The sequence below is a fragment of the Sturnira hondurensis genome, unplaced genomic scaffold (assembly GCF_014824575.4).
Source record: "Sturnira hondurensis isolate 20B ecotype Veracruz unplaced genomic scaffold, ASM1482457v3 Scaffold0004136, whole genome shotgun sequence".
NCBI classification, from domain to species: Eukaryota; Metazoa; Chordata; class Mammalia; order Chiroptera; family Phyllostomidae; genus Sturnira; species Sturnira hondurensis.
In genome coordinates, this window is record NW_028076767.1 from 21,673,838 (window position 1) to 21,689,689 (window position 15,852).

General features: G+C 47.5%; 1 protein-coding gene across 2 annotated transcripts in view; it reads left to right on the forward strand.

Moving 5' to 3' along the window:
• The window catches only part of DLGAP4 (DLG associated protein 4), a 130,219-nt gene extending 116,247 nt beyond the window's left edge, over positions 1-13,972 (forward strand). For both annotated transcript variants that reach the window (XM_037043990.1, XM_037043989.1), the window contains 3 exons: positions 10,394-10,485; positions 11,378-11,533; positions 12,286-13,972. In XM_037043990.1, the coding sequence (XP_036899885.1) occupies positions 10,394-10,485; positions 11,378-11,533; positions 12,286-12,504 (467 nt within the window). In that variant the 3' untranslated portion in view covers positions 12,505-13,972. The remainder of the gene's footprint in view (positions 1-10,393; positions 10,486-11,377; positions 11,534-12,285) is intronic.
• The last annotated feature ends 1,880 nt before the right edge of the window (positions 13,973-15,852 follow it).

Consider the following 15,852-nt stretch of genomic DNA (forward strand, 5'->3'; position numbering starts at 1 on the left):
GATAAATAAATAAATAAAATCTTTTTAAAAAGTGTTGCTTAATTTCCACAATTTTGTGGATTTTCCAGTTTTCCTTTTGTTATTGATTTGTAACTTCATCCCATTGTAGTCAGAGAAGATACTTTGTTATCTTTCTAAAAATCTACTGAGACTTAATGTGTGGCCTACCATATGGTCTGTCCTGGAAAATGTCCCATGTGCACTTGAGAAGAATGTCTGTACTGTTGTTGGGTAGAGTGTCCTGTATGTGTCTGTTAGGTCTGGTTGCTTTGCTGTGTTGCTGCGGGTCCTCTGTTCCCTCACTTATCTTCCATCTAGTTGTTCTATCCATTATTGTGAATGGGGTATTGAAGTCTCTATTATTGTAGAACTATTTCTCCCTTCAACCTGCCCATTTTTGCTTCATACATTTGGATGGCCTATCATTAGGTGCATATGTTTGCAATACTTGTATCTTTTGCTGTATTGAATGCACCTTTGATTCCTACAAACACCCTCTGTGTTCCAGTGGGGAGAGAGATTTTTTCATGGTTTCAAAGTTTTGGTTGGGTTTGTTTTTTGATATGTAGGTGTTTAATCCCTCTGAAGTTTGTATTTGTGGATCTTATTTTATATTTTTCATATGGAAAGCCAGCTGTCACAACACTAGTTATTGAAGTCTCCGCCTTCCTTACTGATTAGTAACACTAGTCCGTCAGAACCTCTGCCAGGTTTCCACATATGCAGGGGTGTGTTTCTGGGCTCCATTCTGTTCAGCTGCTCTTTTGTTCTTTTTTGTGTTAAAGCAACTTCAGTTACCATAGCTTTTAAACGTGACTTGGTATCTAGTAAGGTGAATCCTCCTTCCTTACTCTTTTTGTCCAAAAAAGAAAATTTGACTTACATATTCACTCTTCGGAGACTAATTTTAGAATTAGTGTATCAAGTTACCCAGAAAAAATGTTGCTGAGACATTTATCGATTAATTTGAGAAGAACTGATACCTATAAAATATTGAGTCTTTCTACCTGTGAATAAAGTTTATCTACTGAGTTGGCCAAAAAGTTCATTTGGCCATAACTGTAAAGTAGTTCTTGTAGTGCTTAGTTGTCTTTAACTTCACTGGAAACAATTTGTTAGATTGTATTGTGACAGTAGTTGTATCGGCATGCATTTTTTAAAAACTTATCAAAATTGGTGAATTTTTATGTATCCATCTTAATATTAAATATGAAAGAAAATATGCAACATTTTCGCTATATTCTTTATTATTTCAAGAAAGGTAAAAATACAACTGAAACATAAAAAACATTTGTTCAATGCATGGAGGTGTGACTGATCGAATGTGTCAAAAGTGCTTTACAAAGTTTTGTGCTGGAGTTTTCTTTCTTTTCTTTTTTAAGATTTATTTGTCTTTAGAGGGGAAGGGAAGGAGACTAGGAGAAAAGGAGAGAAACATCAATGTATGGTTGCCTCTCATGGGTCCCCTGCTGGGAACTGGCCTGCAACCCAGGTATGTGCCCTGACTGGGAATCGAACTGCAATCCTTTGGTTCGCAGGCCCACGCTCAATCCACTGAGCTACACCAACCAGGGCTGTGCTGGAGTTTTCTTGCTGGATGATGCCCCACAGTCAGGTAGACCAATTTAAGTTGATACCGATCAAATGAGACATTGAGAACAACCAGCATTATACCACATGGGATGTAGCCAACATACTCAAAATATCCAATTCAATAAAGTTATTGGTGAAAATGAAAAAAAATATGATCTTTTTGATCAACCCAATATTTATTCAAATATCTATTTTTTAAAGTGTATTTTATTGATCATGCTATTACAGTTGTCCCATTTTTTTCTCTCCTTTACCTCCTCTGCCCTTCACCCTCCCTCTCTCCAGTACTCCCCTGCTTTAGTTCATGTCCATGGGTCGTACATGTAAGTTCTTTGGCTTCTCCATTTCCTGTACTATTCTTAACCTCTGTCTCTTTTGTACCTACCAGTTTTGCTTCTTATTCCCTGTACCTTTTCCCCCATTCTCCTTCCTACCTCTCCCCACTGATAACCCTCCATGTGATCTCCATTATTTTGATTCTGTTCCTGTTGTAGTTGTTTGCTTAGTTTTTGCTTCTATTTTTTAGGTTTAGTTGTTGATAGTTGAGTTTGTCATTTTACTATTCATAGTTTTGACCATCTTCTTTTTCTTAGATATCTAAGTCCCTTTAACATTTTATATAATAAGGGCTTGGTGATGATGAACTCCTTTAACTTGACCTTGTCTGGGAAGCGCTTTTATCTGCCCATCCATTCTAAATGAAAGCTTTGCTGGATAGAGCAATCTTGGATGTAGGTCCTTGCCTTTCATGACTTCAAATACTTCTTTCCAGCCCCTTCTTGCCTGCAAGGTTTTCTTTTGAGAAATCAGCTGACAGTCTAATGAGAACTCCTTTGTAGGGAACTCTCTCCTTTTCTCTTGCTGCTTTGAAGATTCTTTCCTTTTTATGTTTCAGTGTGTTTTTACCTTTCTTGAAATAATAATAATATAGCGAAAATTTTCTTCCATCTTTAATGTTAAAATGGCTACATAAAATCTTTAATCTTGGGTAATGTAATTATGATGTGTCTTGGTGTGTTTCTCCTGGATCCAATTTCTGTTGGACTTTCTGAGCTTTCTGGTCTTGTATGTCTAGTTCCTTTGCCAGATGGGGGAAGTTCTTCATTATGTTTTCAAATAAGTTCTCAATTTCTTCTTCCTGTTCTCCTTCTGGCACGGCTATGATTCAGATGTTGGAATGTTGAAAAGTTGTCCCGGAGGTTCCTAAGCCTCTCTTCATTTGGGGGGGATTCTTGTTCCTTCATTCTGTTCTGGTTGAATGTTTACTTCTTCCTTCTGCTCCAGTTGTTGATTTGAGTTCCAGTTGTTGATTTGAGTCCCAGTTTCCTTCCCTTCACTGTTAGTTTCCTGTACATTTTGTTTTATTTAACTTTGCACGGCCTTCACTTTTTCCTCTCTTTTGTGATCATGCGCAACCATTTCTGTGAGCATCCTGATTACCAGTGTTTCAAACTCGGCATCTAATAGGTTGGCTGTCTCCTCATCACTTAGTTCTTTCTCTGGAGTTTTTGTCTGTTTTTTTCACTTGGGCCATATTTGTTTGTCTCAGCACCTGTTACGTTGTAAGGGGCAGAGCCTTAGGTATTCACCAGGATGAGGCAATCCACATTGCTGGTGTTGTGGTGCTGTGGGGGGGGAGGGGTCAGAGGGAACAGTGTGCTTGCTCAGCTCTCACCCCACTTTCAGTCACTTCCCTTGCTTCCCACAAGCAGACTGTGCCCTTTCCGGTGCCAACTCCCCAGTGGGTGGGTTTGTGTACGTTCTAGGATCCTGTGGGTCTCTCCAACAAACTCTCCTCTGAGGCTGGGAGTTTGTCCCACCACCACGACCCCCACAGACTTCCACAGGCAGGGGTTTTAAGGCTTTATTTTCCACACTGGAATCCTGGGTTGGGTGGTCTGTCTCGCTCCCTAGTTTTTCCACATGTGACTGTGGGATCTCCTGCATTCATACCCACGGCTCCACCAGCCACCACCTCGCCACATGTCCTCTCCACCCTGGCTTCCCATCTCCACCTCCCCCACACACACACATCAGTCTGGATAAATGTTCCTTATTTAGCTCCTTAGTTGTTGACATCCATACAGTTCAATTTCTGGCAGCTCTGGCTGTTTTTTGTTTTTAAATTGGTTGTTGTCCTTCTCTTGGTTGTACAAGGAAGCAAAGCATATCTACCTGCTCCTCCATCTTGGCCAGAAGCTCTTTATATTGAAGTTTGATTAATTTTTCTATTAAGATCTTACATATTTTATTAGATTTATTCCTTGATACTGACTAGATTTTGTTTTGATAGTAAAATGAATCATTTTTAATATTTACACATCCCAATTTGTTATTGCTGGTAGATAGAAATGATGTTTGATCCATGTACATGGATGTAGTGTCCACCAACCTTGTATCACTCTCGATTCTCTTGGAGTCGCATCATAAATGAGCATATTGTTTGTTAAAATGGCAATTTTTGTGTGTCTCTATATTGTGTCTTGTGTATCTTATCTAACTGTAGCAGCTTAAGGACATTGTGGAGTAGTGCAGAGAATGTAGCATCCCTCCCCTCATCCTGACCTTCACTGAACAGGTACTGAGAACCTACCACGTGACAGGCACTGTTGGCAGTGGCCAGAACTAGGCACTGCCCTCATGGAGTCTGCATGGGCGGGGCGCTGTTGCTGTCCTGTATAGGGGAGTCAGGAAAGCCTCCCTGATGAGGTGACCTTGGAGCAGAAATCTGAGGGGAGAGGTAATGGCAGGGATAGAGAGAGACCTTCTGTGGTAGGCATGTGTTTGACATGTTCAGGCCCAAGGAGGAGGACCAGTGTGGCCGCAGCAGGGAGCAAGAAGGGGTTAGCAGAGCACCCCAGATCACAGAGCAGCTCAGAGGTGTCCCCAGAGCCTTGGCTATTATTACTCCCAGTGCAGCCTTTTCAAAAGGATTAATCTGTTTTCTCTGTTCAAAAGAGAGCAGGGGCATGGGGGAAAGGCACGAGTGGGTGCTGGGGGATGGGATAGGAGCAACTCAGGGCGGGGCAACTCAGTGGCTGGGTTGTGACACTGTATGTGGGGGCGGGGCCAAAGGAAATCAATGGTGGGTCCCCTCTGCTGCCTCCCACCACCACTGCGGGCCGCGCAGTCTGTCCCACTGCGCACTAATGTGCAACCGAGGTCAGCCTGCCTCTGGGTTCGCCCACTGGGGCCTGCACGGTTCGTCTCACTGGTCACTCCTTTGCTGGTTTATCTGCACATAAATATGTGACCACAGCCGCCCCGCCGCCCCGAGCCCTCACTGGGTCAGCCTGACTCGGGGTTGCCTGCGCCCCTGGGTCGCCCCTGGGTCGGGGGATCTTTCCTGCCCAACCTTACTCTGCTGCTGGCTCCGCCCCTCTTACCGGTTCGGTAGAACGGTTCGTTGTTGTCGGACTTCCGTATAGTTCAATTTTCTGTTCTTTGGCTGCATCTTTGTTCTCCAAACCTTTGTTGTATTCAAACTTGGTTGTGGGAGAAGGCACAGTGTTTCCACCTATGCCTCCATCTTGGCGGAAGTCCCTAAATAAAATCTTTCAAAAAAGAAATTGCCAAATTCAAGGTTATAAAGATTTGCTCCTTTTTTTTAATCTATAAGTTTTACAGTTTTACCTTTACATTTAGGTATTTGATCCTTTACTGTGGCATAGAGTAAGAGTCTAACTTCATTCTTTTGCATGTGGAGATACAGTTTCCCCAGCACCATTTGTTAAAGAGACTGTCCTTTCCCCATTCACACTCATTCTTTATTTTTTAATAATTTTTTATTTTAATTACAGTTGACATACAATATTATATTAGTTTCAGGTGGACAGCATAGTGATTAGACATTTATATAACTTTTTTATGGCTGAGTCGTAGTCCACTGTATATATGTACCACTTCTTTATCCATTCACCTATTGATGGACACTTGGGCTCCTGCCATATCTTGGCTGTGTTAATAATTAATTAGTGCGTTGGATTTCTTAGTGTAAATTCCCAGAAGTGGAATTGCTGGGTACTTCTTTGTCTCTTGTTTTATGTAGCCTTTTTTTTTTAAGTCTATTTTGTCTGGTATAAGTGTAGTACCCCAAATTTCTTTTTCCGTTTCCATTTTCATAAAATATCTTTTCTATACCTTTACTTTCAGTCTGTTTGTGTCTTTCTGGGTCTCTTGTAAACAGCGTGTGTAAGAGTCTTGTTTTGTTATCCATTCAGCCACCTTATGTCTTTTGATTGGAGCATTTAATCCCTTTGCACTTAAAGTAATTGTTGATACGTAGTTATGGTCTTCCATTTTATTTTTCGTATTTTCTTCTTCTTAAGGAAGTCCTTTTAAATTTCTTATAGTACTGTTAGGTAGTGAACTCATTTAGTTTTTTGTCTGGGAAGCTCTTTATCTCCCCTTAGATACTAAATGATACCTTTGTTAGGTAGAGTAATCTTGGATATAGGTCCTTGCTTTTTACCACTTTAAATATTTCTCGCCAGTCCCCTCTGGCCTGCAAAGTTTCTGTTGAGAAATCTGCTGAGAGTCTACGGGAGCTCCATTGTCAGTAACTGCTTTTTTTCTTGCTGCTTTTAAAATCCTCTCTTTGTATGTGACCTTGGGCATTTTAACGATGATGTATCTTGATGTGGGCCTCTTTGGGTTCACCTTTTTGGGGACTCTCTCTGCTACCTGAGCTTTTTCCTTTGCCTATTGCTATTTCCTTTGCCAGGTTAGGGAAGTTTTCTGTCATTATTACTTCAAACAGGTTTTCAGTTCCTTGCTCTCTTGCTTCTCCTTCCAGTATTAGTATCCCTGTGGTGCAAATGGGGTTATGCTTGATGTCCCAGAGGCTCCTTACACTATCCTCATCTTTCTAGTTTCTTTTTGCTGCTTTGTTGAGTGTTTTCTGCTTCCTTCTCTTCCAAGTTGCTGATTTGACCCTCTGCCTCGTCTGCTCTGATGTTGACTCCCTGTCTTGTATTCATTTCAGTTAGTGTGCGTGCATTTCTGACTTTTTTTAGTGACTTCTTTGTCGTCTTTTATACTGTTGAAGTTCTCGCTAAGCTCCTTGAGCATCCTTATAACCATTGTTTCGAACTCTGTTTCTGGTAGTTTGTTTGCCTCCACATCACTGAGTTATTTTTCTGGAGATCTCTGCTGTTCTTTCATTTGGGGCATGTTTGTCTCTGCATTCCGCCTGCCTCCCTGTGTTTGTTTCTGTGTATGAGTAGAGCTGCCATGTGTCCTGGTAGAATGGTCTTATGTAATAGATACCCTGTGGGGCCCTGCCACAGTCTCCCTGGTCACCTGAGCCAGGTGCTCCAAGAATGTCCCTTGTATGAGTTGTGCGTGTCCTCCTACTGTAGTTGAGACCTGATTGCTGTTGGTACATCAGTGGGAGGGATTGACCCTCAGGCGGATTTGTTGTAAGGACTGGTCACAGAGGCTGGCTTACTGAGCAGGATTTGCTTTAGGCAGGGCTCTGGTACCTGCCAAGTATGTCCTTTGAGTGTGTCATTTGTGGAGGTGGGGGGTGGTCTGAAGCTGGCCACCAGGTGTCTTGGCTCTGGGGCCTCTTGGGAGGTATAGGCTAAAGTCAGCTGCTGCCTGCACCCTCCCCAGGGCCACCTGGCATGAGCTACTAAGTGATCACAGATGGTTGCCACTTGTGCTGGGAGCTGCCTGGGAGAGACTCAGCTGTGAACCAAAACCAGTTGCCACTAATGCCAGGTCTGTGGGCACTTAACAAGAGGCATGGGGCATGCTGAGGCCAGATGCTGCTTGTTTGTGGCTTGGGAACCTTGGAGAGATTTTAGAAAAGTCTGAAGCATGAATCAAGACAGGCTGTTTATATGGAAAAGCCACTGGAAGCAGCTTGGTGAATCCACAAGTTGAGGGAGGCAGGTCTCAGGGAATCACCAGGGTGGGGGGACATTACTAGCAAGGTTGATGGACACTCAGATGTGGTACCAGCCTGCACCTGCAGGGGGAGGGCTCTGCAAAGGGACAGCGGCTTCTGCCAGCATTTCTGTCTGGGGTGAGGTGCCCTTCAGCCTCACCCTGAAGCCATACGACTCAATCCCTCCCTCTTTGTCCCCGGTGCCTTTGGAGTTGCTGCCCCAGAGCTGGAGCTCAGAGCAAGTGAGTTGGTCAGTAAGTCCTTTAAGAGGAATTGCCTGGGACTCTAGACATCCTCTGTCTCACTCAGCCACAATTGCCAGTGGTTTCTCCAGCCAGAAGTCATGGGGACTTATCTTCCTGGCACTGGAACCCTGACCTGGTGTGGGGGCACTCGCTCCTCAGGCAGCATCTCTGCCTCTGCTACCAGACTCGACGTGGCCTCAGGCCGCTCTAAATGATGGTCGTGCTGTAGTTACACTGTCATTTCCAAGTGGTCGTGGGAGGAGGCAAGTGTAGTGTCTCCTTGCTCTGCCGTCCTCACCGGGAGCCTTCATACTCACTCTTTTTTCTTTCTTAAACCCTTGTGTCTGTGTGTGTTGTTTTGAAGATTCTATTTTTTAGAGAGAGGCAGGAGAAAGAAAGGGAAACATCGATCAATTGCCTCTTGCACACCCCCAACCAGGGACCTGGCTGCAACCCAGGCACGTGCCCCGACTGGGAATCGCCTTCCGGTTCACAGGCCAGCACTCAACATGCTGAGCCACACGCATTCCTGAGTACTGGTTTCTCTGGAGGTAGAATTCGAAGTTAATACATTTCTCTCAATACCATGTTCAGTTTTCATCCATAATCTTTCCTTTCTCTTTGGCTGCTTTTTAAGAATGTCTCTTGTCTTTGGTTTTACTGTACATACGTCTGGGTTTGCTTCCCGACTCTGAGGCTGGTGTCAGCCATTTCTGGCAAGTTCTGAATCACAATCTCTCTGAATATTTTTCCTCCCGTCTCTCTCTCTCCTTTTAGAGTGCTGATAGTCTCCCTCTCTCTTCCATGCCTCTCAGGCACTTTTCTTTTTGGTGTTTTCTCTTTAATACACTTAGCTTCTTTTATTTCTTTTTTTAATATTTTTTATTTATTTGTCTTTAGAGGGGAAGGGAAGGAGAGAGGGGAAGAAATATCAATGTATGGTTGCCTGTGGTATGTCCCCTGCTGGGAACTGGCCTGCAACCCAGGCATGTGCCCTGACTGGGAATCGAACTGCGATTGTGTGGTTCGCGGGCCCGCGCTCAATCCACTGAGCTACACCAGCCAGGGCAACTTAGCTTCTTTTATTTCTTAAAAAATAAGGTACCCAAGTACAGTCTTTTGGTTAGGAATTCTCAGGAGAGACTTTTCCTCTTATTCCCTCTCTGCTTTAGATGAGGTCCCGCACACCGCCCCCCTGCCAACTACCTATGGGTGGGGGCCGGGGCACTCGTTTTAGTCCCAGCAGCTTAGCTCTTTTGCAGACGTTTTGTTAATCAGGCAGTGTGAGTGCTTCGCCCTGGCCCGCCCAGTTCTCAGTAGGCTTCATTCTTGTGCTGCTTCCAGCCTGGCCGTTGTGTCTGGGCGGCCTGGTTTTCTCTCGTGCCAGTTCCAGAGCTCACGTTTTATCTCCTGCCATTGTCTCCGTCCGTTCAGAGCACCTCCATGCCTGCTTCGAACTGCCGCTTCCACAGTCACAGCTAAATGTCACGCTTTCCAGCTATTCCCTGGTGACAGTTTTCTGGTGAATGTTCATTTGCTGTTCCTATAATACTTCTGTTTATGACCTCTCTTGGCTCCTTTTTAATTAATTTCTTAATGAGCTCTTGTCAGTAGATCGGTGTAGGAGGGGCCGAGACTGTGTTCCTTTTTCCTTGTCTTCTCCCCAGGCAACCAGAGGGCTGCTTACCTCGCAGAGCCTCTCCCCACGTCACCCGGAGTCCTGGGTGCTGAACCGGGCTCAGTAAAGCCCTGCTGGGTCCTCACCCCCTTTTCATATGAAACAAGAGACTGGCCTCTTCCCTCAGGTGTGCTGCTTTGGAGAACGCAGAACTGCCACCTTTATCTGAGACCTGCCTCATCCGCACCCAGCTGTCCCCCCGCTGCGCTCAGGGCTGTCAGAGAGTCTGCCCTTCCACCTCTTGTCACTCCTTGGCTTCCCGGGCCTGCCAAGGGGCACGGGCGGCAGTATTTCTTTGTGCCGCCACTTTAACACCAAAGTCCCGAGAGAAATCAGCCTGGATTCCTGGCTGCATAGTTCATGGTTAACTCTTCTATTGGATTCTGTTTGCTCATGTCTTATTTAAGGCTTTTACATTTATGTTCATAATGAAAGAGGTTTAGTCTTGCCCTGCCCTGGCTGCTGTCAGGGCTCCTGAAATTAGTTGTGTCATTTTCTATCTTTATTTATACTCTTTAGATGAGTTTGAATACAAGACAGGGATTATCTGTTCCTCGGTGGTTTTGGAAAGCTAGCAGGCCTTGTTCCTTTTTCCAGGAAGTTTTTTAACTTCTGCTTCAGTTTTTAAAAACAGTTACTGGTCTAATCAGAGTTTCTATTTCTTCCTGGTCTAATCAGAGTTTCTATTTCTTCCTGAGTCTAGGATAGTCATTTACATCTTTCTGGAAAATGTTTTCATTTAAATTGATTTCAGACTTATTGCCATAAATTATCCTTAGGAGCTAGGGGATGGAGTTCACATTAAATGTCTTGTTTGCATTTTTCACAATGAGAATGGATTAATAGATAAAACGAAGACCAACAGCCATCACCAGAGATTGGAATCCTAGGGCAGGAAGGTGGAAGCCATGCCCCCGATGCTGCCTCCACCCCACAGACCCTGTGCTCTGCTCAGTCGGTCTTACTCCACCTTCTCTGTCTCAGTCTTAGGAAAAGTCCTCAGCGCTGTGGGCAGTGCCCAGCTACTGATGTCCCAGAAATTCCAGCAGTTCCGGGGCCTCTGCGAGCAAAACTTGGTGAGTGCGATGCTTCTCTCCCCCAGTCTTTGGCGGCCTGCCAGGTCACCCCAGTGGGAAGAGCCACTGGGAGCCTCCTGTAACGTAGGGAAGGGGCCGCCGCCTCGTGACGGCAGAAGGATGACGATAGTGCGTGGCAGCGGCTGTAGCCCGAGAAGGGGCCAGAGATGGTCCTTTCAGGTCACTAATACCTTCTGAAGTAGAGAAGTGATGTGAAGTGGCCAGTTAGCTTGTGAACAAGCTCAGTTAGCGTTAGCTTGTTTGTATCAAACACGTTTCATGTCTACGGAGACAGTCAAGGTAAGACATTTAAAAATGCCACCACCAGGTTTGGTGGGTTTCCCTCTCCCTCACCCCTACCTGCTGGGAGTGTGGTAGCCTCTCTCCGACGAGCAGGGGGTTCGGGGGCTGTACCCTAGGGGTGGAGGATGGTGGCAGAATGTTTGTCTCCAGGACGTGTAGGAGCTCGGGGTTGGCTCTGCAGTCATGCTGAGGAACACATCAGAGAACAGAACGATGGGAAGGAAAGTGCCTGAGTTCTGTAATCACACCCATCCCCACCTCAGTGAGACCGTGGCCAGAAACTTCTGTTTCCGCCCTGTAAAATAAGAAGACTTGTCAACCTGCATTAGGGACACGAGGGCCCTCCTCACAGTAGCCCCACCACGGTGGCAAAGGCCTCCATCCCCCTGTGTATGTGCAGGGCCTGTCGCTTTCTCCCAGAGCGCTCCACCATCCGGGCTGGCAGTGACCAGGAACTAGCTTCATTCGCTCGTGCAGATGCCTGGGCACAGGGGAGCGGGACTACACCCCAAGAGACCCCCACCCTGGCTGGCAGGGCACAGGACGAGCCCCTCCTTGCCTGCCCCACTGACAGCACTCTGCTCCACAGAACCCCGACGCCAACCCACACCCGACAGCCCAGGACCTGGCAGGGTTCTGGGACCTGCTGCAGCTGTCCATCGAGGACATCAGCATGAAGTTCGATGAGCTCTACCACCTCAAGGCCAACAGCTGGCAGCTGGTGGAGACCCCCGAGAAGAGGAAGGTGAGCATGGAGCAGTGCGGAGGGGAAGTCCAGGGACAAATTCCTGGTCGGCAATAACGCTGCCCACATCGGTCAGTGCTGCTTGGCTCCCTTCTCCGTGTGTCGTCTTTGAGCTGGGGGCTCACGTCCATCTGTGCTCGGGGTCCACGCTCAGCACTCGTCCAGCATGCCATCCTGCCCTGCATGTTCAGAAACCGGGGCTCCTGGGAGGTGTGCCCGCAGCCTTAAGCACTAATGTGGCTGTTGGAACTCTAGAGGCAGAAAAACGGTCCTCCTAGGGCCACACTGCTAGGAGAACACGGGGGCCAGCCTCTCCCCTGAGGCCCAGGCTTCCTTCTGTGACCCAGTGGCCCCTGGGGTTCCTGGACTGAGGGCCTTGTAAGTTCCAGTCCCCTAAAAGAGCCTGTGACCTGGGGGTTGGAGGCCTGAACTCAAAGCCCATCTCAGGCTGCACGACTCAGGTTCGTTCCTGCCCGAGTCTCAGGCTCCCAGTGGTTCAGTGCAGGGGTGGGAGCAGGTGACCCGTCTGTCCCGTACCGCTAGAGCATTCTAGGATCCTAAGCTTGCTTTCTGCTCCTGTGCCTTGTGCTGTTCCCACTACCATTGCTTCCTGATTCCAAACGTGTTTGCTTGTGCCCGATGCAGGGGGGGGGGGATGGAGACTCCAGGGCTGGCACATGGTGGGTGGTCGAGCCACCCCAAAGGTGGCACCTTTATTTTATTTTTCTTTCCTCCTCACTGTCTCACTAAAGGAAGAAAAGAAACCACCCCCTCCAGTCCCAAAGAAGCCAGCCAAATCCAAGCCGGCGGTGAACCGTGACAAGGCCTCCGACGCCGGGGACAAGCAGCGGCAGGAGGCCCGCAAGAGACTCCTGGCGGCCAAGCGGGCAGCTTCCGTGAGGCAGAACTCGGCCACAGAGAGCGCGGACAGCATCGAGATTTATGTGCCCGAGGCCCAGACCCGGCTCTGAGACCCGGAAGCAAACAATTTTAAGTCATTTTTAAAAACCACACAAACTAAATGCAAATGGAACAAAATTTTCTCAACCTTTAGTTTGGTTAATCTGTCTAGAGACCCTGAGCCAACCTGCAAATTGACGCATTACAAGGGCTCACAATTTGGCTTTTTTGGGTCCCTCCCAGCTTTAGGTTATGAAGACTTCACACACAAAAAGTCAACAAAACACAAAACTATAAAATGTTTTTTTCCTCTTGCTGGCCGAGGTGGATTAGATGGACGGACTGCAGCAATTCCCGGCCCGGCCTCCGGACGGCAGTCTTTTTGTGTGTTCTGTCCAACGAGAACTCAAAGAGCTTGTTTACAAGACGACGACGACAGCCCGAGGGAAGCCTTGGGCACCTGCCATGTCCTCCCTTCTTTCCCAGCTGCCCCCGCTCTGACCTCAGACTTTTCCTTCTTCCGTTTCTCTTCTCCCTTCAGCGCTCACACAGGGGTCACCATCCCGGCCGGCAGCTTCCTGGTTCCCAGCCCTCTCCGGGAGCCCAGCGGACAGAGATGGACGCGCGCTCCCTCCCCCGCCGAGTGCCCACACACAGTCACACACGTGCACACACATACAGGTGTAGGAGGTGGCCCTTGCCCTGGGACCCCCCCCAGGCAGGTGACACACCTCCCTGAGATGAGGAGAGTTTAAGTCTTGGGATAGAAGCCACAATGTCACACTCCAGAGCCCCACCCTTTTCTTCTCTGCAGCCCCTTCCTTCAGCAAAACATGGGACTCAGAGTGACTCCCAGGGGACACTTGAGAGAGGGACCCCATTCGTCTGCCCCTGGCTGAGCCTGTGTCCAGCGCCCGGGCTGGGTGGCTGTGTCTGTACGTATGTGTACATATGCACATAGACCTTAACGAGTGTATATTTAACAGATGCCATCTGCTCGCCCATGCCCGCCGCCGCTGGCTCTCGGGGCACCTGGCAGGAGGCGGGTGTGTGAATAGCATATATTTTTACATGTACTATATCTAGGTGTGTGTACAAGTGTGTGTAAAAATATATACCTTGTGTGTAAGCAGCCCCCTCCCCCCCCTTTTTTTTGGTCTCTCACCTGTCTCTCCCTTCTTTCCCCCTGTGCCAGCCCCACTCCCGGGGTGTCGGGAGCCCTGAGCTGCGATGGCCCAGCCTGCGGGGCAGGGCAGCAGCGGGAAGGGAGGCCGGGCCTGCAGCAAGCTCAGTGCGGAGCACTGCGCCTGCTGCGTGCAGACCGCAGCACTGGGGACGTCCTCGCATCCGGCACTTGCTGCAGGGCCCCGGATGAACCGAGGGCCTGCTCTGGGACCCTGTTCCAGCTTGGCCGCCGTCTGTGACCTTGGGCAAGTCACTTGACCTCTGTGTGCCTCAACTTCCTCCTCTGTAAAACGGGGACAGTCCCTGCCCCTCCCTACCTCACAGGCATGTTGTGAGAATAAATGAGGTAATGTGCACAAGGCCTCTTGGTGTTCACTGCAGTGGGGCGGGCCGGGCGGACTGGAGCACAGACTGGATTCCATTCTGCCACCCGCCAGCTCCAGGGTCCTGGGCGAGGAAACGGAGCTCTCAGTTCCCTCACCCAAAGGCCCTGTTGATTTGGGTCCTGGGGGAGGGGTGGGGCAGCCCGTCTTGGTTCCTGTATATTGTTAATCATTTCTCAGAGGAAGCTGGTAAGGTAGATGTACACAGACCCAGGTTGGCGCGTGTCCCAGGACAAAGTACAAGGAACCCCTACCCCACAGCTGCCTCCACCTGACAGTCACATACACTGCACACTGTCCCCCGGGGCCCCAAGAACCACCCACAGGGCTGTGGATTGAACAGCAGGGAGGCCCGAGCTCCCCTCTTAGACCGCCTGCCCCCCCAGGGCTGGGGGTTCCTAAGCCTTGTGGAATCCCCATGAATTAGAGACCCAAATTTAAGAGGTAAAACTAAAACTTTTAGAATAAAACAGGTATAAATTTTCATTGGATGACGCAAAACCATAAGAAACCAAAGAAAAACAAACCTCATCAAAGTTAAAAACACTTGTGCGTCTTGAAACTGTCAAGGCAATGAAACGATAACCCATAGAACAGGAGAAAACATTTGCAAGTCATATATCTGGTAAAGGTGTAATGGAACCTGTAAAAGCACCTTTGCAACCCAATAAAAAAACATTTTTAAATGGGCAATATATCTAAATGATCTTCTCTGAAGAAGATCAATTCCAAAAAGCACATGAAAAGATGTTCCGCATAACTAGTCACTAGGGAAACGCTCATTGAAACCACAATGAGATGCTTCACACCAGCGACGCAACTTGAAGAAAAGTGGGAGGGTGTGACCGGACCTGAGCCCTCCCACGTCACTGGTGAGAAGGTGGGACAGCACGTGGCGTGAGCAGCAGTTCGGCGGTCCTCCAAACACTGAAACGTGAGAGTTACCAAATGACACAGCAATTCTACTGGCTATGTATCCAAACAAAGTGAACACACACACGTGAGCTTGTACACCAACGTTCACCGCAGCGGCACACGTGATGGCCAGTACACAAACGACCCGCACGTTCGTCAGCCGGTGAGCACAGGCTGGTACAGCAGTGGGTGGCGTGCTGTTAAGCAATGAAACAAAGCATGACACATGCTACGCCATGGATGAACCCTGGCATTATGTGAAGTGAAATAAGCCCACTACAGGAGGCCACATACTGTATGATGCCGTGCACATTAGATTTCCAGAGCAAACAAATCCAAAGACGAAAGGTAGGCTAGCGTTCGCCAGGGCATGGGAGGAAGGGGTGGGGAGGGACAGCTGTTGAGTTCGAAGTTTCTCCTGGGGTGGTGAAAATGTTCTGGAATTACACAGGGGTGGTGGTTGTATTACTTTGCGAATATTCTAAAGCCACTAAATTGTAAGCTTAAAAAGTGAATTTCATAATTTTGTTTAAAATGTTAAACGAAGAAGCCCACAGAATGGGAGAGAATTTTTGCAAACCATACACTGACAAGGAATTAATATCCAGGACACGTGTCCAAGAAACTCTTACAACTCAAAAAATTAAAACCTGATTGTTTAAATGAGCAAAGAATTTCAATAGACATTTCTCCAGAGAAGATGGACAAGTGGTCAATAAGCACACGAGAAGATGCTTAACATTGGTTGTCAGGGAAATGAAAATTAAAACCACAATGAGATAGTACTTCACACCCACCAGGATGCTATTATTTAAAAAGAGGAACAACAGGAAATAAGTGTTGGCAGAGGAACTGGAAGCCTTGGTGGGAATGTCCAATGGTACAGCTTCTGTGAAAAACAGTATGGCTGACACTCCTCAACAGAATTAAAAACAA